The 27,817-nt window shown below is 32.6% G+C and overlaps 2 protein-coding genes across 2 annotated transcripts in view; one reads left to right on the plus strand and one right to left on the minus strand.

Annotated features, from left to right (window-relative positions):
* LOC112688173 (angiotensin-converting enzyme-like) overlaps window positions 1–19,143 on the plus strand; it is a 37,734-nt gene extending 18,591 nt beyond the window's left edge. The window contains exons 12-14 of the mRNA XM_025561243.1: window positions 14,206–14,346; window positions 18,204–18,370; window positions 18,711–19,143. Coding sequence (XP_025417028.1) covers window positions 14,206–14,346; window positions 18,204–18,370; window positions 18,711–18,850 — 448 coding nt within the window. The 3' untranslated portion in view covers window positions 18,851–19,143. The remainder of the gene's footprint in view (window positions 1–14,205; window positions 14,347–18,203; window positions 18,371–18,710) is intronic.
* On the minus strand, window positions 107–3,779 carry LOC112688174. Its single transcript, XM_025561244.1, has 2 exons — window positions 3,673–3,779; window positions 107–2,200 (listed from the first exon to the last, which is right to left on the minus strand). Exons 1-2 carry the CDS (start codon window positions 3,688–3,690, stop codon window positions 194–196), a joined length of 2,025 nt encoding a protein of 674 aa, XP_025417029.1. The 5' UTR covers window positions 3,691–3,779; the 3' UTR covers window positions 107–193.
* Window positions 19,144–27,817: the final 8,674 nt, after the last annotated feature.

Raw genomic sequence — 27,817 nt, forward strand, 5'->3', positions numbered from 1 at the left:
AATGTTCATTATTATTTTTTTTTTTTAATTTAATATTTTTAAAATGAATACTTATACTTTACAAATGTATTTTAATTACTAATAAATAATAATCATTTTTCAAAAATATTAAAAATGACATTATTGCTATTAGTAGCTTTAAAAAAAAAGAGAGAAAATTCCGTTGCTGTTAAATCTGAGACTTCATTTTAATCTATTTCTTTACACTGTTCTCTTCAGTTTTGGATTCTACTTTTTCTTGAGCCTTGGCTCCGATAGAAACTGATTCTTGTCCAAAGGAAGACGAATCAGCTGAAGCTGAACCGGCAGAGAAAGAGTTGAATGGAGCTGGGGTTGAAGATCCGAAGAAAGAGTTGAATGGAGCTGGAGTCGAAGATCCGTAGAAGGATTGTTGACCGAAGCTGAACGGAGCAGCTGAAGAGCTAACAAAACCGTCTTGGGCGAAGTTCGAGCCGAAAAATCCAGAGGGGCTGACAGTTGAGCTGTATGAGGAGATTGGGCTAGCGGTAGAGCTGAATACGCTTGATGGAGTAGAGCTGTAGAAGCTAGCTGGGCCAGAGGTGCTGCTGTAGAATGCACTGCCAGAAGCTGGTGCAAATCCACCTGCACTGTATGTGACTTTGCTGCCGGTAACAGCCAACTGTTCAGGAGTTTTCAAGTTTTGGTTGTTGAGGATCACTGCGTTTGAGGGTGTGTTGTAGTAAATGTTTGGGACACCGTCAAAAGATTGACCACCGAATGCTTTGTAGCTGGATTGGCCAGCAAAACCTTGGGCGGATTCGTATCCAAAACCAACTGGAGATTGTTGGTAGTAGTGGACGGTGGCGAAACGTTGGGCTGGCGCAGAGACTGGGACTGGAACCTTAACTTCAACCGGAACTTGAACTGGGTATGGCACCCTCTTTTCTACTGGGTATGGCACTGGCCTGTCCACATTTACCGGAACCTTGACTTCTACGGGAACTGGCACCTTGACGGGAACCTCGTATTTAACTGGGTACGGGACCCTCTTTTCAACTGCGTACGGCACCAATTTTTCAACTGGGTACGGCACAGCCTTTTCTACTGGGTAAGGCACTGCCTTTTCAACCGTGACTGGGTACGGCACTGGTTTTTCTACGGGGTATGGTCTGTCAACGTTTACTCTAACTGGGTACGGCACTGGCTTTTCTACTGCGTACGGGACTGGTTTCTCAACTGGTACGTGTACTGGGTATGGCCTGTCGACTGGGACTTTCACTTCGTACGGTACAGGTTTCTCAACTGGGTACGGTACTCTCTTCTCAATTTCTACTGGGTACGGTTGTGGAACATGAACTGGACGGTCCACATTGACCTTGACGGCGTATGGCACATGCTTTTCTACCGTGACGGGGTACGGGTGTGGTACGCGGACCAACACGGGGTACGGCACTCTCTTCTCAACTTGGACGTAGTACGGCACTGGAACTTCTTTGGTAATGGTAACTTCGTGGTGCGGTGCAGGAGCGCTAGATTGTACGGCACCTACTTCGATGGCGTCATGGCTGATTTGTTCGGACTTGGTGACAACTCCCTGTGCGTATGCCGGGGCGTATGCAGAGAAGTGTGAACCGTATGAGGTAGCGAAAGCCGGTGAACGGTTTAAGACCACTGGTTCTGGAGTGGACGACACAACAGGGGAAGAACCTCCCAATAAGACTGATGGAGTAGATGAGTATGCGAAACCTGCGTCAGACACAGCAGCACCGGACAACAGAGGCGATGGGGTTGAGGATCCAATTAAGTCAGCGGGTGAAGAAGAAGCGAAAGCTCCGTCGAAAGCTGGGGCTGGTGTGGAAGATCCAATGAAGGATGCTGGAGAAGACGATACGAAAGCTCCGTCGAAAGATTGGGCAGCAGCAGCATTGGAGTAAGCACTTGATGATAATCCGTTACCAAAGGAAAATGGAGACGAAGAGCTGTAAGATATAGATTTGAACGGAGCGGCAGTCGTTGAGAACGAACTGTCGAATGCAAATGGAGCTGGAGTAGATGAAACAAAAGACTTGGCACCAAATGCAAATGGGTTAGAGAAAGGGAAATTGGCCTTCTCAGAAGCTGATGAGAAACCACCAAAGCTTTTCGCTTTGATGGAGTCCCTTTTTTCATTGTTGCTAGGAGTCTTGTCTTCTGCAAATGCAGTTGACACTACTAAGAGTCCTAGAAAAGCAGCTTGAATCTGAAAAAAAAAGTTATTAAATTATTATTAATAGAAATCAAATGTTTATTTGATAGTTAAATAATCAAAAATTAAATTAAGTAAATTAAATTAGTAAATGGTTAATATTCGTAAATTAGTATATAAATAAATAAACAAGTAGCTTACATATAGAGATAAATAAATTAATATCCTAGAGTATTATTATATTTATAAAGTACGTCCGGTTTCGTATTAAAAATGTATCATCAATTGGATACAAATTCAATGAAATCGCGACTAAGCATTTTAGACAAAAAATTTATTTATTTCTATTTATACATTATTTGTTTATATTATGTATATTATTTATTTTGATACTTAGATATTTTTTTTAAGAAATATCAAATTTTATTATTAAAATCGTACATGGTATACAATAAAAATTTCAATTCAAAATTTAAAAAGTAAACTGTATTATAATATTAAAATTAATAACTAACTATTAAATAGTTTAATACTAACTCTGTTCATATTTCAATTATTATTTATGGAATCAATATAATCAATAGGTATTTTACCGATAGTAGCATATTTTAATTTAAGTCCAATATATTCTATATATAAATATTTTTATAATTTGAGCAAGAAAAAGAATTCTCATAATTGTAACACTTTAGGAATCATAATTACTAATTTAAAATGTGTTTAATACTTGAGTTCGTTTATCGTTAAAATTGTTTTTTTGGTAAGTTAAAAATATTATTTCAAAAAAGTTTAACTTATTCTAGTTAAAAAACACAACTAAAATTATTTAATTATGCTTTTTATAAATACATTCGTGAAAAAATAAATTATCCTTATGACAATGAAATAAAAAAAAAATTAAATAAATTAATAGTATTTAATATTTATAAAAATAATAAAATACACCATGTAATCAAAACAATTTTTAATTACCAAATTACCAAATAAAATTATGAATAACTTATTTGAAATTATAATAATATTTTAACGAAATGTTATGTGTGCATAATCTAAAGTAGACTCTCGTTTTTATAATAATTTAAAAATAAGTATAAATATGATATTGAAAATAACCAATAAGATGATTAAAGTATTATAAATTATTATTTATCATAGTACCTAGTGAAACAAACAAACTTTTCAGTAAATTTTTGAGTAACAATCATAATTAGTGACCGTCGATAATTGACAGTATTAATAAAAACTTTAATTTTATTTATAAATATAAATATAGAAATATTTTTTGAATTTATAAATTAGTGCTTGCTGCAAAGTGTACATTGGTAAACAGTGCGCGAACAAAGCGATATATGTACTTTTAGAATACATTTCATAATTTATGTCGAGTATTATTATTGTTCTGTTTAATATTTTTACGAAAAAAAAAAGATCAGTCGAATCGGATAAAACGAATTATATTTATCGAAATGTTTTTAGAGGTGTAGGAAAAAAAAACGGAATAAAAATCAAAAAATGTTCAGTCTTACCATAGCACTTCGAGCCATGTTGGTGGTTTGTTCGCTTCAGTCCAGCGACGGATTAACTGGATACCTTGTTGTGCACCAGCCTTTACTATATATACCTGCGCTTCTTCTTGGACGGTATCCAGCAAAACTACGGTCAAAAACCAGTAATCCGGAATGGGAGAATTTTTTTTTCTTCTCAAACTCTATAACACAACGCGCTCCTCCCACCGATAAACCGTTGATATTCGTTCACATTTGTTTTCTTTTATTATGATTTTTTTTTTCTTTCTTTCGTGTACGTGTATTATAAACATATACGTAAGAATTTTTTTTTTTTTCACTCGCGTTTTTTCGCTCATCTCGTGGCTAAACCGGTTGTTTGCGCTAAGTCAAGGGTGCACAACTATGGACTCCGAAGGATCGGTGGCCTCGTCGACCTTCAAGAACCAACCATATCCCCTTTCACGTGTTTGCAGGCGTAGGTACGCGTACTCGTCCGATTCACTTGCTATCGTTTTGCGTTTATTCCTCATCGTTTCTGTGAGGTAGAAGAACACGTACGATAGTTGTACGCCATTTACCGCAAAATATTAAACAATATTCGTTCCGATTTTGTTCAATATTGCTGGAGGTTGTTTCTCAAAACCAAATGTTTGCTTTTACATCTAAACATATATACATATAATCTATGATCTGTGAGTGTTATTACTTTTTGTCTTAAATACGCGTACGACAATTACCTTTTGCTATCTCAAATAAAACATAATCGTTATGTGAAAACAAATTACTGTTCGGCTCTTTTTGGCTTGGGGTGGATTTTGAATTGCTTAAAAATAGTATCGGACTATTACGATCCGGCCTTTATTGTATTGTGATCAGATAAATGATGTGATTTGTCCGTATTTTCAATATCGATTCTATAAAAGATTTTACTATATGTTTTCAATAGAACGCTCAAGGAATATTTTCAAACTGTTCATATTTACGTTTTTAATAAGAATCAATTTTGTTACGTTTCACTTAGACCAACTAAAACTTATTGATGTGTTTTTATTTACAATATTAAAAAATATTTATTTAAATTTACTTATGGTTTGATATGTCTGTTGTAAAATTAAGTGAAATATTTTTAAAAAATTTAATTAAATCAACTTTATACTGGATGCGAGAATCAAAAAGTGTTAAATAAGTTCACGTGTAATTCATTATTAACTCATGTGAGTAGAGCTAATATATGTCTATAATGTCTTCTCTATGTGATGTGAGTTTTTGGGTTCATATAATACTGCTTTAAGTGTATTATCATAAAGTTCAATTCAAGTCTAAAGGCTAAATCCATTGACAAAAACCATCGACTTATTTAAATTTATTAGAAATACAACATAAGCGGTGTATTATATGAGATAATTTTACATTCTTATTTTTATTTCATTACATAACTTAACCTTAAATTCATAAATACTAAATTAAAATAAAAACACACGCAACAAACATTAATTTTGTCGGCTTAACTAGATTACTCTTCGGTAAATTAAATTTTCAATTATAATTAATTTACTTTAAATTGAATAATCATTCCGTAATACTCGTAAACATAATTATCTTTCTGCACAATTAGGAAACCGAAACAAGTCCTTAATAACAAGTTTAGTCGGAATGTTTTTTTTTTATATTCTTCCAAAATCACATTTATTTTAATTTTTGTTATATTAAAAAATTCAGTTTATTTTAATGTTAGTGAATACCTAGTAACTAAATAATTAAAATTATTATCCAACCCAATTTAATATCCAATGTTATTGCTTCATTCATTATATTTTACGCATTTTTGGCACAATGTAAATTAAACATTCAAGTTATTATTTTAGAGTGATATTATTTCTGGTAAAAAAAAATCAACGACAAGCTTGTTGTAAAGTTATAAATATATTTACATATTACATTTACAAATTTACATATTAAAGAGTAAATATATTTATGGTAAAATATTTTATAATTTTTTAACTATAACGCAAACATTTATATTATTATATAAGTATTGCTTTATGAGTTAACAAAAAAAAAAAATAAATTTAATAATTATAACTTCTTAAAATCTCACTGATTATGTCATAAAATAACTTCCAATAATTTTTATTGAACTCTGTAAAAACAATAACTAGAACTTGGGCAACCTTGGTTAGAAATCAATTATAAAAATACTTACATATTATTACAATATTATACATTATCAAATAATGGTATACTAATATATGTGTGGTACCACACCGACGTCGACCATTAAAAATTAACATTAAATTTACATATAAATACATTTTATTTAATTAATTTCGTCTTTCATTTTTCGAATTTTGAAAAAAAGAAGTCCATGTGGATTATTCACACATATTAATCACAATTATACTGTTATCATTAAAAAAAAATCTACATACTCTATTTAATTTGACATTTACGGGTATCCTGAAAAAATATTCTTCTTTAGAAAATATAAAATCGACAATATTCTTAGACATGAAATTATTTCATCTTTTCTGTAGGTAATCATAAATTCCTTATATTTGACGTAAACTTGAATCGTGTTCAATATTTAAATAATTTAGTTAATGAAGTGTAGTATTTGTATCCGAAGACTACAAATATAATAAATGTTCTGAGTATATAACTTGCTATGTTGTATTATAGTTAACAAGTAATATACTATATATATATATATATTATATATGTTGTATTATAATTATATACATTTATTATGAATTGATGCTAAGAATATCAATAAGACAACTAATAATAATAACTTAAGATTATACAAATAGTGATTTCGATTTTCAAAATTTTAATCGTCTTAATAGATAATCTTTTTCCAAGCTAAATAGTGAATATTAACATTAAAATGGATAAACATGTGTATGTACAAAATATATTGAATTATGAAGATTTATTTGTTTCGACTGAGTATAATTTAAAAATAAATTTGGTCAAGGAAATTTTTTTTATTAGTTTGATTAGTTGTTACATTATTCAAGTCCATATTTATATTTATGCACATCTATTTTGAAAGCCAGAAATAAGATCGTATTAAAACCGGTCGAACTAACCAAATATCAAAATTAGTATAGTACGACTCCTAAGTCTACACATCATATTTTTTTAAGAGTATCGAAAATATTTAAAAAAAATAAAATCTATGACAGTTCCATCGTTTAGTTATCATTCTTCGTAAGTGTAATACCAAAAAGTTTACTTTTATGGACGTTTACTTTAAATTAATACATTATTATTGTATAATAATATTTATTATTTGTTTACTCGTAATATAATGATTTATTATAAATTAGTTTACCAAACTAACACATCTTAAATGTCTACATAGATGATGTTAACGCGATAACATTTATGCATTTTGAATAAATAAGGTTTTACAATTTTCTAATAATTTACGAAAAGTACATTACCGATAAAAATCAAAGGACGGGGAAAATATTTAAAAATATATGTATGTATATCATATATACGTACTCGTTACAGTCGGCTTGTGCGAGCAATAAGTTGTTGGTGATCAAAGATGACTGCGTCTAATATGATTGTGATGGAAAGCCAAAAGTAAAGAAGGATACATTTTAGTTAACAGGATTTCGAGCGCTTTTAAATAAACCGCACAAATTCGTTTAATTATTGTTCGAGATTAATATTCTTATTCGTTTAATTTCATGAGTCACCTACTAGATTTAAATTTTAAATGTAATTTTATCACAATTCGCTTGTTCTTTTAATAAAACTATTACGTTTATATAGATTTTTATGTAACTCGATAGTGTGTATACAGTAACCGTTAACATATTAATACTAAAATATACTTATACTAGTGTGCACCCTTACTAGAAATAGTTCAACTGATATAATAACCACTAAGGCATAGCGATATTATATTAATATGGTGTTCTATTATTCGATGAAATATATGACTGATCCGTTACCAATACCGGACGGTATTCTAGGCCTTGACGTCACATCAAACATTTTTCAAATCCATTCCTACATAAATATTAAGCTTTCATCATAACATGAACAGTTGGATTTGTTTTTTTTGTTTTTAAATGTGCTTTCTTACCGTTATTTAACATTTATTATAATATCAACACCTACGCATATCTTAAATTATGCAAATTGCAGTGATTAACATGTAATGAATAATACTAAGTATAATTATACCTATCTAACATTTCACATTCGATTACTTCGTTTTATTTTTATTTTTTATAGTCTTTACATGTGTGGTATACAATTTTTATTTTGCTCATTTTGAAATGCTAAAAGTGTACTTAATTCTTTTTGGTATGTACTTATTATATTCATTTCATAATCGGAATTCAATTTACAATTTTGTAATAATGTCAGAACATGTTTATGCTCATTGATCATACATTATAGAATTTAAATGTAACGGTGATCAACGAGTCAAGTGTTTATTTTCAGCTCGATAATACTTGTTACAAAAACTCTTTGACTACCTACCTATTTATTGCCTATGTTATAAATTATAACTTGTAATGCTAAAAAACACGTTTTACTGAGTATGCGAAAAATAATAAAATCTATTGATATAATTGTTTAATAACATAAAATTTCCATAAACAATTTTATGTAAATTAGATTGAGGGACTACCTTGAATTCAATTTTTATTAAATTCAACTATTTCAAATAAAATCTGAATTCATTAAAAATAATTATATATATATAAAAAAATCATTATAAATAACTTGCGGTAGATCCATTTTTTTATTTTTAGTCTTTACGAGCCATCCAGGCTCCTTGCTTCTAGAACCAATTTATTTCATATATCTTGTACGTAAGTCAGGTCCAAATTCCCATAGCTTCGGTAGAAAAATTATAAAAAAAATGATAGAAGTTAGAATAACGAATAAAATAGATTATAAAGTTGTTTGACTATGATTGGAATTTTTCCAAACATTGTGTAGTGTAAGAGTTTAATTTTTTTTTATCAAAAAAACCAGTTCACATCTAAGTTCTTAACTTAATGCTTTGTGATGCGAACTACGTTCTTCAATTAAGCATACCGATGAATTATCTGTAGTTTAATTGAATTCTTGAGAATCTATCTTTTTCTTCTGGCATTTCTACTCTCTAAGAGTTTTTGCCGCCATTATTACATTTCGTCACCTATCTCTATCTTGGGCTGTCTCTCTCCAATCCTCAATTCCAAGTGTTTTCAAGTTTTTTTCTACCACGTCAATTCAAATCTTGGTATTTTACCTCGTGGTTTCCATTTCAATGCTACTCTAACTACTTCGTTTTCTCATCTTATCACTATGTGACCTACCCATTGCATTTTTGTCCCTTATTGAAATTTGTTACTGGTGCTAGTTCCAACATATCGTACAGCTCTCTGTTTTATCTCCTTCGCCAACTCCTCGTTGTTTCATCGATAACAGGTCAGGATATTTTCCTTCATACTCTATGCTCAAAAGCTCTCAGGTTAGGTTGAAAGTCGGTCTTATAATATCCGCGTATAGTCTTGCTTTTGTTTTCCTAGATAACATTTTGGATGTGAAGAATTTTATTAATGCGTAAAACGTTTTTTAATCTTTATTTATCCGAATACTCGTTATTTCCTTTGACTAATCATTCTTTGTACTTAATGTTGCTCCTAGATATTTAAAATCGCTAACTTTTTTATAGGCTAAATTTTCCGTTTCACTGGGGTCTTCCCCACTCTCAATTAGTTCCATTATTTTTGTTTTCTCAATGGTTATTTCAAGACCTATTTTCTTCGCTGCTTCTTCTAACACTCTGGTTGCGTTAGCTAGAACATATTTTAAGTAATTTTTACTAGGTGGCGCTTCAACAAAATGTTCTACCATTGTATTTCATAGTCGTGGTATTCTTCTGCAAATAAACATACAGGAAAAATCAATTCCTGTCACTATGGTCGTCATTATAATGTATTGGTTAGTGGCACGGATCACTCACCACTGGGTAGCATTCAATTATTACTGGGAGGCACTAATGCCACGTACTTAGTATATTAAAATATGATCTGGCTTTAGCAGTGTCTGCAAGCGGATCACCTATTATACTTAAATCGTCAGCGAAACCGAAGAGCCGTATCTTATTCTAACCGATTAATACACCACCTTCATTGTCCTGTATTATTTTTACTATCTTCTCTAGTGCAACATTGAAAAGTTCAATCGTGAATTATGAATCTATGTATATATATATGTATATCTATGAAATCTAATGATTTACTCGTTTGTTATTCATATAATATTATTTATTTTTATCCTTTCCTCTATTATGTTGAACTGAATATTTTGACTTCTGCATCTTGTATTTTTGGACCACAAATTATGGTTAGATACAGCTAAGTTTAGCTCTTCAAAATCGGTTTTACATAATATGCCGATACTCTTTTGTTTGGCAAATATTTCAGTTGTATTAATTATTATTGTCGAATTCGTCAAAAAAATTTTTTAAAAAAATACGCCTGTCGTTAGATAATACAACTATTTCGACAATGACTACAATCGAGCCGGAGGATTTGAACAAATCGTATAGTCTCGACTGTTACGATGAATTTAGAATATAATAACCTACGCGTGTACTGCAGCGCTGTCGCGAACAATCGTAAAAACAGTTGAAATCGTTTTCCTCTCGTGTTCGTATAAACGAACTTCATTTATTGGATTACTGACCGACCGTAGTTTTACATGCCGGTATTATAGTACCTACGTTACATTGCTTTGCAGAAATGTTTCATCCGGATAAATGGTTTTATTATTATTTTTTTTTTTTTTTTGTGTCCGAAGCTGGTAGGTAATCGATCATGATATAACTTATTGGACGATTAGAACTCGAAGTAAGAAGGTTAATCGTCCACGTACACGGCATTTCATGATAAATAATAATGACATAAATGATATGTAATGGCAAAAAAATATTAATAACATCAATGAGATGTATTTATACATTCTCGAACACACGTATATAATTGTGTACACGCGTTTTACACGCGTGTGAGACGTGTATTTAGCGCACTGATAATTATTAACCTACAAGACGAATCGTGTACAAGATTGTGGATAATAACCGTTATACGTTTGTGAGATCGATTTGTTAATCCTTTACCCGTCGCGTTTGTTTATTTCTCGTAGTCTCGTACCATAAATATTGCTCAACTTTACGTCAAGTTGCACGTACGTGTTCTATGGAAATACGATACGCCATGTATCCATATGCATGTATCTACGTACGGATAGGTGAACATGTTTCCTATCTATACGGAGCACAAAGTGACGTTACAGTCGATGCTCATGAATACGTTTCGGTTAGAATTCGTTACAAGTGAATAAACATCGTTGTGCACATCATACGCGATGGTATTAAGTTATTTTGTACAGTTCTAATGTAGGTGTGTACGTGCTTGATAATGATAATTACACGTACCAAAGCGATGAAAAGCAGAAGTCTGTTCTTGACCAAGACAATATAATACACCGAGTTTTCAAGGCGATTCGCCGGGAAACAATTCGATTTTGTTGATGCGACTTAACGTAAAACTGTATGAATATGCAACAATAAGAATTATCGAATTCCTAATACTTTTAATGAACCACTAGTTGATTTGATTTTTCAAACGTTTCTTTTTCAATTCTTAATCTAATTTTCGATTCAACTCTTGAATTACAACGTTCATAGTCGAATGCTTATAGTTATCGTAATGCGTTACGCATGTAAATTTATATTTTGAAGAGTCGCTCTAAAACGTAATCGATATAAACGCTTAGGAATTTTTTTGGTTTTGTATAAAAATGTGAATTTTAACATATATTAACTACACAGCCTTGAATAAACAGTAATGTAAATTTAAAATGGATAACTATAGCTTGTTATTATATTGTGTCCCAAAACCTGCTTGCTTGTCTACTAGAAAAAATATATGTATACACATTTGAAAATATTCAGAATCGATGTCCTACTTTTCACGAATTATGTAATCTATAATTTAATTAATTCTTTTATGTATGTGCCTATTTACTATATTCGACGAACAACATTGATTATTATGGAAATCGATCGTTACTTAGATACATTACAAATTTAGTACATATGAATGAACCTAAAAAACGTATGCTATCTTGACGAATTACAATTTCCATTAAAATCCATAAGAGATATAAAATATAATATTATCAATCTACAATGTTCACTTTATAGTCTCGGTAAAACTAAAATTCTTCATCTCTATTTTAAAATATCTCATGTGTGGATCATTGAACAGAATCATGAGGAAAATGTTTATCTATTTTATTACGTAATGTTATACATGGATAGTTATGTACTGATTTTGATACAATTATACGTTGCTGAAAAGTTTAGTAGTTTTTACAATCTTTTATTCTTATTTAATAAATGTTTTCCATGTAGTATTAAAAACGTTTATATACATTTTTCAATGCTTATGTTGTAACATTGTTTAGCTATACTTGTTTGGAAACCTTATTAGGCAAATGTTTAATACAAATTGAATACAAAACTGTAACAGTGACAACAGCGTTTAGATTTGTAAATCGATGGAAATTTTAACAAATTGACAAGTAATTTGAGAATATATAGAGGTTTGTGTGATTATCTAGTATGTCTACAGAGGTTGCGTGTACATAATTTATTTATATATATATATATATATATATATATATATATATATATATATTAAAAAAAAAAAAATTAAACAACAAAACTAATTTTTGTGGTACGCTCAAATTGTGTAATGGCGTCTGCACGTGATCATAAAAAACATGTAGGTATTGTTGTTATTACTACCTACGTGTCAACTGTTGAAAGACAGAATAAATAATATATAGATTCAAATACATCAATAATGACATTATTCCTAACTTTCTTTGGAAAACGCAATAGGTGTTTTTTTTTTTAATACAAAAATTTGTATAATTAAATATATAAGTATACTTAAGTATTGCTTTGTGTACAAGCTCGAAAAATAATAATATTATTATACGGAGTATCTCTCATAGCTCTTTGCTATAAAAGAAAATCAATTTTCCATCCACCTTATCCATTTTATCAATAACGACGTTTGTTTTCTATAACACGATCATTATTCTCTTTATTTGTCAATTGTACGTTTTATTAGGTTAACATTGTATTGCATAAACTTTTTCAATAAACCTAACGCGTTTCTAACACAACAATATATCAATATTATCCTAATACTCAATAATGCTATTTATTTATTTATTTTAGTAATAGACCTTGTAATAACGACAACAGGTTCGATAGACTTATTATGATAATTTGTAGTCGATTATATATTAATATGAAAAATACTTGAGATTATTATGGTTAGTTGGATTTTTTTTTTTTTTTAACGAAATGGAAATATCTCTTCTTTTTAAATTTTTCAAGCGTAATACATAATTATACGCGTACAAGCATAATATGTATCTTGAGAATTTACTGTTTTAAAACGCTACCGATGGAACGAAAACACCACTAATTCACACCTCGAGGAACGATTGAATCCTAGCGAGACATCATGTACGGCGATTACTTACACCCAAATAAACGGTAGAATAATCCAACAAGAGTTTAGGACTTCTGTAGATTATTTTGTTGACTTACAAAAACCAGTTTTAAAATATATTGCCTGAAAATGTGACTTGTTAAAGTGGACATTAAATTCGTGTATTATTCGAAAATTGTTCAGATGATTTTATTTTATTTTTGCAGGTGTTGTAATAGGCTCGTTAAAAAAAAAAAAACCATCTTAACCTTGAATTTGAAAACACATCCAAATATAGGGAAGGTCGTTGACATTTGCACTTTAAAGATAATAAATTTTCTCCAGATCGGTCATGCTAATTCAGTCACATAAAATGTGACCATTATGTAAAAACATCTTAAACGAGTATATTTTTGTTTTTTACATATTAATTCATTCGTTCACGGGAGTAGAACGAGTTTTGGACGAAAATACCATACGTGCCATCGTCAGCATAAACAAAAATATAAATAAAATATAATTATTATTCTTATTATTATTTTGTGTCACTTGGTTATTCTTTATTATCAAGTTATTTTTTTTTTTTTTTTTAAATACTTATTGGATGGGGATGTCCACTTTTTATCTCCATACACAAATCAAAACAAAAAAAAAAAAAAAAAATCAATAAATTAAAACTATTTATCTTAAATCTTAAAAATTTCATACATGCTTAATTTCAACTGTCAATTCAAATTGTACGAAATTATAATTTAAGTAGCAGAACTTAAGGTCTTAAATTAGTAATAGATTGTACTAAAAATATACAATACTAGACTGGGCACATTAAAACGTAATTATATCCAATGTTTTTATGATAAATAAAACATTTAAAAAAAACACAGAAATGTAAAATATACAACTGAATAATTTTAGAGAAATATAAAAAATTACTTATACTTAAAAAAAGCCCGTCAAGTGTATTTCGTTTGAATAATATATTACCAAGTTAAAATATTTCTCGTTTGTTTAGGTATTATTTCGGAACAATCCTGCAATTCCAGATCCACAGAGCTATGTGCTTGGCCTCCGGACAGTACAGGCCAAACGATCCGAATAAACTATTGCACAAGTGCGACATTTACCGGAGCAAGGAAGCGGGCACGATAGTGAAGTAAGTGACGTTTGTAAGAGTACTTAGTTCGCGTGGGCCATTTGAACAACACTGTATAAATGACCAAATTTTCATCGTAACCTTACACCGCTGACTTTAGATGGATTTCCCATATAAGTCGCGTATAAATATAATATATCCGATTATACCGCCGCGAGTACATAAATAACGTACGGAGAACATAAAAATATTTGACCTTATCCGGTCAAATTCTACCGTAAATCTTCGTGACGGACATTGCATAACTACACGTAGACTGGGTATCAAAAATCGTGAGTGTGCAGTACGGTGGTTTAAAAGTTCTAAACCATTTCCCAACATCAAACGCCGATGTACTTAACTGATTTACGTAAACACCGACCGTCTGTATTCATCGCGACAACGGATCAAAAGACTTTCGTGTAAACCAAATAAATTACGGTAAAAGTGTAGAGAAAAGAACGACATTTTGTTCCGTCGACGCGTCGACGTCGTGAACACGAAAACTGGTTGTCGCGGAGATCGCGTGCGATCCGTCGATTCCGATCGGGGACTCGGTGACTTGAACGTAACGACACTGAAAACAACTAACGTGCACGCGTGTTACGGGCAATGTTAATATTTTGCAAGTTTCGGCGTTATCCCATGAGTGCTGACTGACCGCACACTGGTAAAGCAAAATTGACAGTCATGTTTAGTCATTTTGCTTTTAGTGAAAATAAAGCATTATGATCACACACATATATGATAAGCATTATGATCACTAGATAAAACGTAGTTAGTCAAATCGAAGTAAAGCCAGTCGTCGTAACCTGACGGGGAGGACGTTGCTATTCTTATTTTACGGTTTCTTTCATAAGAAATCGAACAGGAAGAAAATAAATTTTGTTTTTGTAATCATAAAGTGACTGACGCTTTTGGACTAACGATATTAAATGTTCGAGGTTGATTTCATGCTTCACAGACATTTTATAATCCTATTGAATAAAATAAATAATAATATTATACAAATAATATGGTACCTTCTACTTATTTACTTAATTTTTAAAACTTTGATACGTATAGTATATAGTATGTATCAAAATTATGTACATGTATAAATATAATATATACAAGTACCTTTATATGGTTGACAATTTAACATAAATATATAAATGTTGGCATCATTTTGATATAACCATCCAGTAATTGTTTGATTATGACTAATCAAAATAGCGCACGTTCTATTTTAATAAAGCAATATTAGTCATGACTAAAGTCAAAAATGTTCTGTTTTGACTGCGCTTTATCAGCGTGCGTGTTTTCCACAAAATATAAATGTTTTATTTTTCATAGATCACAATAAAGCGCTTTTAGGCGCTTTAAAGCAGTTTTGCTTTACCAGTGTGCGGTCACCATAACGTATGACTTTTTGCGTTTTAACATGAAATAAAAAATTCTATTCGGGTAACATTCAAAAAAAAAAAAAAAAAATTAAATAACAGTTTTTGCTAGCCGTTTGTATACCATAGGATCACTATAATAAATCTCGACTTATAATCTATCTCATCATAGAAAAATGAATAGATCTACTATTTAGGCGTGCGCGAACCTGTATGTCAAAAGGTGTCTACAATACTTTTGAGCCCTACCTTAGCAAAACCTGTAGGTGTATTCGTTAAATTAAAATGTATAGATAATTAACTAAAGTAACGTTAATTTGTTATTTGTTAATGCGGCATATTACTCTCAACGAATATGTTTCCCTGGAATCTCGTGAATTTTTCTCGGATAGCACTTTTGCAGTCGATGGTAACTGTTATATTGTCATAAGTTTTTGCACGAAAAGTCAGAGAAAATGGTTTTACTATTTATTTATTTATTTTCGTTACGAAACATAATTTATTTTTCGCCAAATATTTCAGAATAAATTACGTTCGATTTGAGCAACACCAGTTACGATACAGCATATACGTATAAGTTACTCTGAGACATAAAGGCCCCATTCAGGACATTGACACCTACCGAGCGTACGCCAATGGTCCGGTGTTCCGGGTAGATATGGTATCCTAATGGTATCCTAATCGGACGGTACCGATTACATTCAGACGACTGATGTCGACAATAGCCAAACGTTAACATTGCCCGTGACCACATACCTCTAATGTATACGATTGCATCTAGTAAACGTTCTGCGCCATCGGAAACTCGCGAGATGTGTTAAATAACGACAGCGATGAGGACGGCTCACGACGGTCGTACACCGTCAGCGGGAACCCGCGTGTACAACAATAATTAAAAATGGGTCGACGCTACATTTTACCGACACGAGTCGATATACCGGTGTATGCAACCGATATAAAACCGATAGCCGATACAATAATCACAAGTAAAAACCAAGTTGATTTTTAATATAATGCATAGAAAAAATCAACTTTTTTTGGCAAAAACCACGAACCGATACTAAAATTGTTTTTTGCGGTTCAAATAAACCGATACCATCAACATCGGCCGATACCAAGAATCGGTTCCAGGATCGGCCTACCCCTAAGGAATAAATATCGACACGGAACATCCGACCGTTACGCAAGTCGTGACCAACGATTGCGAACGGGCGCGGACCGCCGCCGGTCGTCGTCGGACTTTCGGAAACGTTTCGATTTAAAACCGTAATTTACCGACGGACGTCGCGAACCGCGTTCAACGACGCGACCGTTTATTGTCCGACGGTCTCGCGCGCGCGTCCGGTCTGCGGTGCGATGAGAATCTTTTGTCCGCGGGGAAAGAATAACAGAAAATTATTAAAAGTGAAACGCTCGGTGGATGTATACCGTTTCCTGCAGCAGCAGCAGACCGAAATGCGGAGAATTTTATAATTGCAGAGAAATGCTATCACATGTTGTATCGTATCATTGTTATTGTTATGTGCCCGACGACGGGGAAACGCTCAACGAGTGATGATGCAACGAGGTCGTTCTCGCGTCTTAACAACAATGATAATAACAGTAACGATCATAATAATAATGTACTCGAACGTCCCGATGACATACATACGGTGTACGAACAGTGCGCGCGCGTATCATGTGGTGGTCGCGAACAAAAGCGACGCGATCGATTCGCGATATAAGATCATTAGGGAAACGGACGAAGATAACGACGGTGTACGGTCTAACCAGTGCGGTATTGCCGGCGAAGTAGCAAACGACGGTAGAACGTTATCGTCACGTGCATGCGCGTAAAAATATATTTCAATACGTTTCTATCGTAAACGGACCAAGATCGTCAACGGTACGACCGACGCGGCTCGCGGTGGCGTTCTATAAGGACGTTTCCTTGGATGGGTTTTTTTTTTTTTTTCTCGTTCAAAAAATACCGTCATAAAAAATATTCTTTCGGGCGTGGGCGCTCGGAACAACATGCGTGTCTTCTCTGCGCGATTTACGTAATAAATTATTTTACGTGTACATTTATTTCTTTTTTAACTCCGCGCCAACAAATTAATAACCCGCAGCATAACGTTACAGAACTGTTTTATCCCATTTTTATTTTCCTCACCGTTCAACCGTCTTGAAAACCCTTATAGATGGTGATTAGAATTCGAATGATCGGACGATGGATCTTGGATACATTTTGATGTTGTTTTTGCTTGCCAAGCACTATCCACTTTGTAGTATAATAATCTAAGTTCTCCGGTATACATTTCAGAGTCGTTTAACCTAACCTCCTTCTAGCTAATACGGTATTTAACCATTATGTTTGGTGATTTGTTGAGATATCGCACAAATTCCGATCACTCGTACTATAAGAAAATGTTTAACACCAATAAAAAAATTTAATGAATCTTAATTTTTTCAAAATTTGGCTCAAATATTATTTGGTTTTTTTTTTTTTTTTTAAAGAAAACTTATGGAAACAGGATCGTCAGAAAACTGGAGAGACACTTTATCGTTAGCGATCGGAGAGAATAGGCTCGACGGTTCGGCTTTGAGAGAATTTTTTCAGCCACTGGAAGAATGGTTGAGAAACGAAAACCTCAGGACAGAACAGTTCATTGGATGGACTTATGGTATGCTATATTACGAAAAATGTTTAATGTTATTTCGATATTTTTTTTGGCTACATATATTTTAGTATATTAGTATTAATAAATGTATGAAAAACAAATGAAGATGTGCGACCGGTTAACCTCGCACAACTTGGAATATATATATATCTGAAAAAAAAAAATTTAGAAAACCATTGCCAATATTCGTCTGTAATAGTATACGCATAAAACATTATATACTTGTTTGTCAATATACTTACAAAGTGTTGGTCGTTTTTACCAATCTTAAGTGTACTTATGATTATATAACTTACACGGAATTTTTCAAAAGTTCATTTTACAATCTTTCATTCGATTCCAGATGGAGATTACTGCAAACACAGCATAGAAACGGCTAATCTACAGGTGTACGGAGGATTTTACAACGGAGCCACTTCATTTCCTTTAACGACGACCTTAGTATTATTAACGTCACTATTATCATTGTTGTTAATACGTTAATGGATATTCAATTTTATGGATTTTTTTACACAAATGTTGTACATAGTAATAATACATATATTTATATACATTAAAAATGTCCATGGGTACATGGTACATGTAGCATTTAGATTTGCATGTATAGTTTCAGACTTTCAGCCGTATAAATTGAGTTTTTCTCGGACGCGGAGAGTTGTCTCTTAATTGCTTTCATTCAAAATTATGAACAATTTCGTAAATCTCAACCGTCTATTGTAGTAAATTTACAAAATAAAAATGTTATTTATCTATAAAAAAAAAAAAAAGTAACTATTTGTAATTACATAAATAATAATTATTTTTTACGTTTACTAATTTACTTTTAAGGAAACATATTATAACTATTATTACTTCTTAAACTTTAATTATGATTATATTTTAAAATATGTTTTCTAGTTTTATAGATAATTGTAGACGGTAAGACTGGAGCTAGTGTGTTGCGATATTTATTTTTTTTTTTGTAGAAAAATATAATGCTGTATACTTATATAATATATAACCATATTATAGTTACACGAACTTTGTGAATTATAAATAATTGCTTCAATACATGACAAATTGAAAAAAAATGCATTAATATTTTATGCTTATGGATAGCGAGTGTTATTTAATATTCTTCTAAAATATATTTTAATTATATTTTTATTAAACGTTTGTAACATTTTTATGAGGTTATTATTAGATTGGTTGGTGCGTTTATAAGAAAAAAAAAATATTAAATTACATCAAGTATGAAAGTATTAAAAATACGTCACTACAATTTTATGCCACTAATTCATCATGAAACTTGATTTTTAACAAAATAACATAAATATACTCTAGGGAATAATAAAAAAAAAATATAATGTTTTTTTTTTTCAAATTTGTAATACATTTGTGTTTCGGAATGATTATCTTAGCAATAAATCACGAACGATAATGTATTATTTATCATGAATTTCGTATCGTTTTAACATTTAACAAGAATAAAACCCCTATTAAAATAAAAATATTGAAATTGAAAAACATATATATGCATATAAATATTTATACACATAAAATCCATTATGTATGTCTACCTACTTCAACTGTCGAGAAGAAGATCATATTTTTGTCCGGTTTTTTTTTTTTTTTACTCTCCGGCCAATTATGTATGAATTTTAAACACATTCGTGTACGATTTCATGGTATCACGCGTCTCAGTGTCATTTATACTGAAACACGCGCACATCGCGAAACAAATAATACCACAGTACACACCATCTTGCATGAAATGTTATGTGTATTGTTTGTACAATATGTCGCCGGTACGAATTTAAATAATTTTATTAGATATTGCCACAGAATAAATTTTTTTTTTCCAATACAATCAACATACAATAATTCAGTGTTAATGGCATAGTACCACGAGATCTCGCAATTGGCTCTTATTCAACACACACAATAATCATGTCGTATAGCAAATGGAAAAAAAATAAAATTATATCACCACCGCGCATGTACACTACAATACGTATATATATGTATGTTTATATATTACATACGATTGTACAGAGGGGTTTTTTTTTTTTCCACGGACGTAGGTAATAATTATACGTATATCTGTGTCTCGCGGTTGAATTAATCGCGTTTATTGTGATCCTGCCGGCACCCTTCGTGCGCCCGACATCGGAGGTCCGCCGAAAACATTATGACCGATTCATTATGTGCTCAACTACGCGTTCGTACGCGAGCGCGTGTGTACGTGCGCCATGAATGAACCGATTTGCGGTTTCCATTGCACCCCTCCGTCGTTTACAAAACGTATATAATAGCTCACTTAACTCTCATTTATAGCGCCGACCTGGACAACAATGCACTCGGTTTCCCAGAGGGTCGTGTAATCTGTTGCGTGTTGTCCGCTAATCGGAGGATTTGGTACGCACGAATCAAAAGGGAGCCCTTTTTTTCCCCGTTACCCTAACTACGTCCGGACTAACGAGTGAATTAGATCCAAGATAATGCGTCAGTGACATGTGAGATTTGTCAGTGTCCGTCCAGCAGCATCCGTTCGGGCGCGGAACACGAAAATTAATCGTGATTATTATTGTCGTCGTATGTTACATGTGTTCTCGGGCACACGAATTGTAACGAAACGATCGGCAAATATTACGACAAAAGTCGTAAAAATAAAGTCGTAAAAAATAAAAGTCGTAAGATAGAAATCCGTCTTCGTGCACAAAGGCGTCGAAGAAAACTCATCGTCCGTGTTATTCGAAAGTTGTGGGGTGAAAATAAAATTGTCATCAAGGCACCCGGCCGTTGGTCGACGAACGTTTGGCCGACGGAGAACACCATCTAAAATGTTTACGCAGGACAACTATTCTACATGCATGTACGTTTGAACCCTTACGTTTTTCGCAATTTAAAAGTTTCGATTATTCGCTTTGACCGGTATAATATACGTGTAAATGTCGTACGTCTCTACACATGCCGATAAAAAAGCTAATGGATACAATAAATATCGTTCGGTTAAAAACTATAACGTATTTAGTCGGGCATAAAACAATGTTTTTATTACGTATATTATTTATATTCGTTCTAAAAATATGTCCATTATATACGCACGCATTTTTTTTTCTTTTTTTTTATTAATGTTTCTACACTCGTAAAATATGTTGATTTGCACGACACGCGGACGGTATTAATGCGCAAGGGTAATATAATACAATAACGTAAATCGGCTAATATCGTATGATAAACTAAGGCGATGCACGTGTGCAGATTAAAATACATTACGCACTTTTTTTCAACGATCGAATTAGCATATAACATTATATTCGGACGAAAATATATCCGCGTAGGTATATAAAAATGTTGGTAACAGTAATAACAATAATAAAGTACAAACCGACGGCACGAGCAGCGTTGTATTATACGCGTAATGCGATTGTCGTCGTTACGCGCAGTTGCCTATGGAATAAAAGAAGAAAAAAGAGACTTGTCGTTGCGTAAGGATTTTGTTCAAGCGAAAATTTATCATGCGGACCGTGTAGAAGACCTGGATAGCAGACTCGGTCTTCTTACACCCGGTTATTTTATCGTCAACCGCTCGTCTAACATTTGCGATGACGAATTTACATTTTGAAAACAATTATTTCTCGTACTATAACCGTCGCGTAACACGTATGTTATAATAAGCCTTTTGTTTTTATATCGTTAATAAAAGATTCGTCTACGGAAAAGCTGATGGACATGAAAGTGTTTCAGTTGCGTTTGTTTGAAATTCATCTTTGTAGAAATGAAGAGTACTTTGGAAACACGCAATCGAATGCAAAACAATTTGAACATTTCGTGTGTTCACGAAATATTCATATTTTTCATTTTTAAAATTCATATTTTTGTTGTAAATCAAACAATTGTTTACGAAAACCGTATTATCATTTTATTCATTGTCGTTGTTTGAAATATTGCTGTTCCTCGTAAGGATAAACACTGTTCCAAGGCCGAATGTTAACGTTATTAATACGATGATATTTTTAATAGGAAATAATATTCACGAGGATCACGATCGTTAACAGAAACCTTTACTAAATTATTCTTTAGTAAATTAAACATTTAACCACGCCAAATTTTTTCCTCCGTCCATTATATTTTAGTGTTACGGTTAACAGTTTCGGTTGCGATCCGAATGTAATTTTATTTAAATTTAGGCAAACAAAGTGGCAACTGCGGTAAGAAAAAATTAAACAATCCGCAAGAAAACCGATAATATTCATTAAACAAACTGCGACAATTTATTTTATATACCTACGATATTATATACTATATAGTACGTTATGTGTACGTACGTGTATCGTTTAATGAATAATGTTATGTTGCGTCTTGCGTACAAAATAGTAGGGTAATCCAAATGTATTTTTAAGTCTTAACTAGGGCCGGATCTTGGGGGGGGGGGACCGGGGCACTTGCCCCGGAAGTTTTGGTCGTGGACGCCAAATTACAAAATAAATTGTGTATATATATTAATAGTTTTTATTCAAAGTGTTATACAAATTACAATTTCTATTTCCATTTGACTTTATGGTTATAACAACAATGGGAAAAACTCAAAAAACCCAATGGATATTATTGTCTACTAAATATATTTTCTGCGACTCATTGTAGTATATTTTATTGCTAGTAGGATATCTACAAACTATAAATTATGATAATCAGACAACACATGATGTTAAAATCCGATTAACAATACCGATAAATTAATTTTTCTTCGGCATGTAAAAACTATCAAATTCAATTATTTCAATCGAAAATCAAATTGCCAAAAATTTAGATTATGATAATATAATTAACGATTTTGCTACCAGAAAAGCAAGAAAAATCAAAATTTAATGATAATTTGTTTGATTATTGTATAATGATTATTTTCATGTATTAGCTTGTAATAATTGGTATTTAAAGTTTTTTATTTAATACATATTTTTTCTAATCTAACAAATAGATATATTTTTTCTTTTATCCTCTTCGATTTTTTTCTTTAGAGTTTAACTGCTACATAAGTATAATTGTGAGCATAACAAAGGGTGAAGGCGCTAATTTTATACTTTGCCCCGGGTAAAAAATATACTAGATCCGGCACGGGTCTTAACGAAACTACTAATCAACGATTCCTTTACACTTGATAATACTAAAAAGTATCACCTACCTACTAGTTTTAGATGTCAGTAGAAGTAGTTAAAAGTTTAACTTTTGATTAGAACGTGATGGAATTTACAATAATATTTTGCCAGAATGGCAAACAATTTTAAATTCAAATTTAAATACGAATCAAAAATTAGTGGTCATAAAACATGAGAACACGCAAGACGCAACATAAGGGTACACATAGGTAGGTATATATGATTTAGGTACTATATAGTAAATATATTATCGTAGGTATATAAAATAAATTTTCGTAGGTTGTACGATGTTCCTTATCGGTTTTGTCGCAGACCGTATAACATCAAATTTTCTATTGTCGCAGCTTACATACGGACTTTTAGAAAAAGGGTCATTTCGCCGCAGCCTCCCGGACACCATGATAGCGGTACACGAATAATACGCACTCGGTAACATACCATCGGGATCGTATTGATCTACTTGATCTATCAATACTAACCCGTATTGGGTGTACGCGTCGTTACGTGTATTTCGAAACCGTCTCGGAACTCCGCGGACGCTTAAGAATTAAATCAAGTATTATTTACAACGCTGTTTCGTTTTTATAGATATTGTAAATCGGTTAACATTTCTATTCGCACCGTCTGAAAGTTACTCAAGTGTTTGTCGTACCGTTGATATTTAACAAACCCACGCGTTTTTAACGTATCAAAAATCGACAAATCGCCGGCACATCATTTTTTACGAGTCATGGTTCGAAATCGGCATTTCTGGTGGTTTTTCTTTTCCCGTGGAGCGATCCGCGGATATTTTTAACATCGCGTAAACGAACGAAAAAGTTTGAGAAACGCAGGACCATTTGGACTTGCGCTAAACCGGTTGCCGCATCCCGTCGGCTGTTTTACGTGTAAGTCGCCATTATTAACCTCTCGTGCGCGCACATCATACGCATATACATATATGTATATATATTTATTATCGCAGTTCATACCGTATCGTGTGCCGAGTGCTATTCTTAGCGACACATCGTCGCAGTACGTTTTCAGCGGTACACCTAATATATGTATACGGCGGTCGCAGTCTCGTAAAACGAATCCTGGTCGGCAGGCGGACCTTGGTCGCGAGGACTTGTCCAAGGACGTCCGGTGCAGGCACAACCACCGCAAGAACGTGTAACGTAGCAACGGCGGTCGACCGTATCTGCGCGTTTGCGGTGGTCGAGGAGCGGAGGCCGATCGTCCCGAGCACCGTGACACCGGACCAGTTCGGATTGTCTCTACGTCGAGCACGACCACCGCCAACCGGACATTGTCCGAGCCTCGTATAGCTATAAACTAACATTCTTTTACGCACGCGCACACACAAATATATCAGTAACGTTGCCAACGTGCCAACAGTAATAAACGTCGAAAAGGATACGAGGAGGACTCATCGCTCCTGCGCGTGCGCCCTCCATCCCCGTTTTTGCTTGAACGCGATGCGAATCAAACAACCGCGATCGTAACGACTCCGCTGCAGGTGGGTCGTTGCACGTTTCTACGAGTCCTAGTACACCCTATCGTGTATTTGATTTTCGTACGTTTTTCTACGGCGTACTCGTGTTCGCGGTCGATTTGATCGTGATACTCGGTCGAACCAATGGAAAATGTTCATTTCGTTTCATTGCGCAACGACAGAAAGTGTAATTTTTTTTTTCAGGCAACAATTATAATCTATGTTTTAACAATTGACAGTATGTACGTCATACTTCGTCTTTCCGGTCGTATTTTTGTATGCTGTTACGAAACATAGTACTGTATCGTCTAAATAGTTTAGAAAGATGAATACGCTCGATTGAATATTTTATACAAAAATGTTGTTACTATTGGTCTGCGTTACGCATATTGCTTCACTGTAAGTGTTAATATCTTTAACATTCGTCGACAGACGAACATATATATTACCGTTGTACCGATTTCATACATTTTAAAATGTACGAACAGTGTGATTTAATTAAACACTAACGTCATTGTTGAAAACATCGATTAAACATACTTTATATTTTTAAATTATAAATGCACATCTTACAGAATATTTCGCTCGATTATAAGCATACAAACCGTATAACTCGTATCTAACTAAATCTATATACATATAATAAAATAATAATAATAATACATATTTTAATTTTATATACATTTATGTGTTTGTGTACAAATAAAATGTTGATCAATCAACACACTTAAATTCTAATTAATACAAAACAATACATTATGCATCGTACGACTAGATTTTAATATTATTAATAGTTTATAATAGATAACATTATTGTACAAATTATTCTCCTTGCACATTAAGGTACAATATCGTATACATTCAGGGTAGGTATATGGAATTAAATATTATTCGCGCAAGACCATCACGCCGTTGTCAAGAGCATAACGTTATTATAACACCGCAGTGTGCAGCAATATCATTGCACATATCGCGTATCGTCGCCGTCGTCCTCGCGAGTGGATAATGTCCTGCTCATAAGCAGATATTGGAGAGTATTTTGGGGAAAAAATCCCCCCCCCCTCATAAAATATTTACGTTCCTCCTCAGAAGATTCAAGTACTTTCAAAATACGTGTTAGTTTTTCATTAATTGTCTACTATTGCTCTTAATTTATTCGTATGATTAATTTTATTAAAAATGTTCGTTTTTTATTTTATTATTTTATTAATTTTCAAGAGTGATAAGTTACTGACAACTAAATTAAACATAAAATGGACCAAAAAATAATTAATATATGTAAATAAAAAAATCAAATATTTGATAAATACAAATAAATAAATGAACACATGTTTATCCTGGATTATTATTAAGTTTATAAAATACGACCGATTTCGAATTAAAAATTCGTCATCAGGTGCATACAAAGTCAACAAAATCGCGATTTTTTTCTGCAATGCGATCAATTTAAACATGCTTCGAACCACAGCGGTTCAGGAGACATTTTAAAATGCCTCTATTTTACGCACAGAAAAAAAAATATCAAAATTTACCTATAAGAGATTTATAAAATAAAATGTACAGCAGATATTATTTATTTATGTTTGTATTAGACTACTGCCTGTACATATTTGGCGCCTAACGCAGTTAATAAAAACGCAATTAGTTGGTTTAAGTGAAAAACTTTATTATTGAGTAAGTAAGGTTGATGTAAAAATGTCAAGCCGTCCTCCCCCTACAGAAACGACCGAATATCCGTCTATGGTCCTGCTGTACACGACAATTCGTCGAGCAACAAAACGATACGCGATATATATATATATAGTATATAAACTATCTCGTTTAGTGTGACATTACGTAGTTGTATTGCGGCCGCGTAATGATTTCGAATACGTAGTAAAATCGTAGACCAATGTAATATGTAACATTTTCACTCGTCGCCTCGCGCTTGCAACACACATTAAATATATAAATACCTGTACAGATATTACGTACAAAAGTCGAACGGCGCGCAAAGAGAGATCTCGCGAAAACGAACGTTTAGGAAATTCTTCGTCGGTGTTCGTGGCACACAATAGTATTTTGTACAGACCGGCCGTATCCGTGAGGATATGCTACGACACCTGTGCGCTGAAAGTAACGCGGTAAAACAGCAAATATTCGTGTAATCACGCTCCAGCGCGCGAAAAACGAACGATACGCGATCTGATCGGATTCCGTAACGTTAAAACTAACCAGACAGCTTACGGTGACGATTCGGTTATGAAATATATATATATATATTTTTTTAACCAATAATCGATCTCCGGATTAAAGCCAACGGAGGTTTGAGGCGCGTGCAATTTTGCGCGAACAAATGTCTCTCGGTTTATCACAAACAGACCCGGTCTTGTTCTGCGGTCGAATATTTAAAAAAAATTGGACACAACGTAAGGCAGTACACATTCGTAATCTTACACATCGTTAGAGTATTTTGATTTATTCCAGTGTTGAATAGACGATTATTTCAAATCTTACGTGATTTTACACGGAAAACGTATTGGAGTACATAATTTCAATTCAATTTCTAGAAAATATAGATTTTTTTTTCAGTAAAAATTTTTCAATTCTAATCTCCCGATATCTTTTTCGGTTAAATAAATAGTATAAATAAAAATATTTAAAAACTTACTAAAATCTTAAGACTTATTACATACGATCGACATTAATTAAACGACTGCTCAATTGTAACAAATAAAGAAAATATTTAAGTTATTGGATTTCATTAATTGAAATACTTTTGAAAATGAAATAAAACCTTTTGAAAATTGTACCTTTTGAGTACAGTTGTAATTATGTTTTAGAATGATGATACAGGAG

Source organism: Sipha flava, unplaced genomic scaffold (genome assembly GCF_003268045.1).
Source record: "Sipha flava isolate LNK unplaced genomic scaffold, YSA_version1 37_pilon_pilon, whole genome shotgun sequence".
In the NCBI taxonomy this organism is placed as follows: domain Eukaryota; kingdom Metazoa; phylum Arthropoda; class Insecta; order Hemiptera; family Aphididae; genus Sipha; species Sipha flava.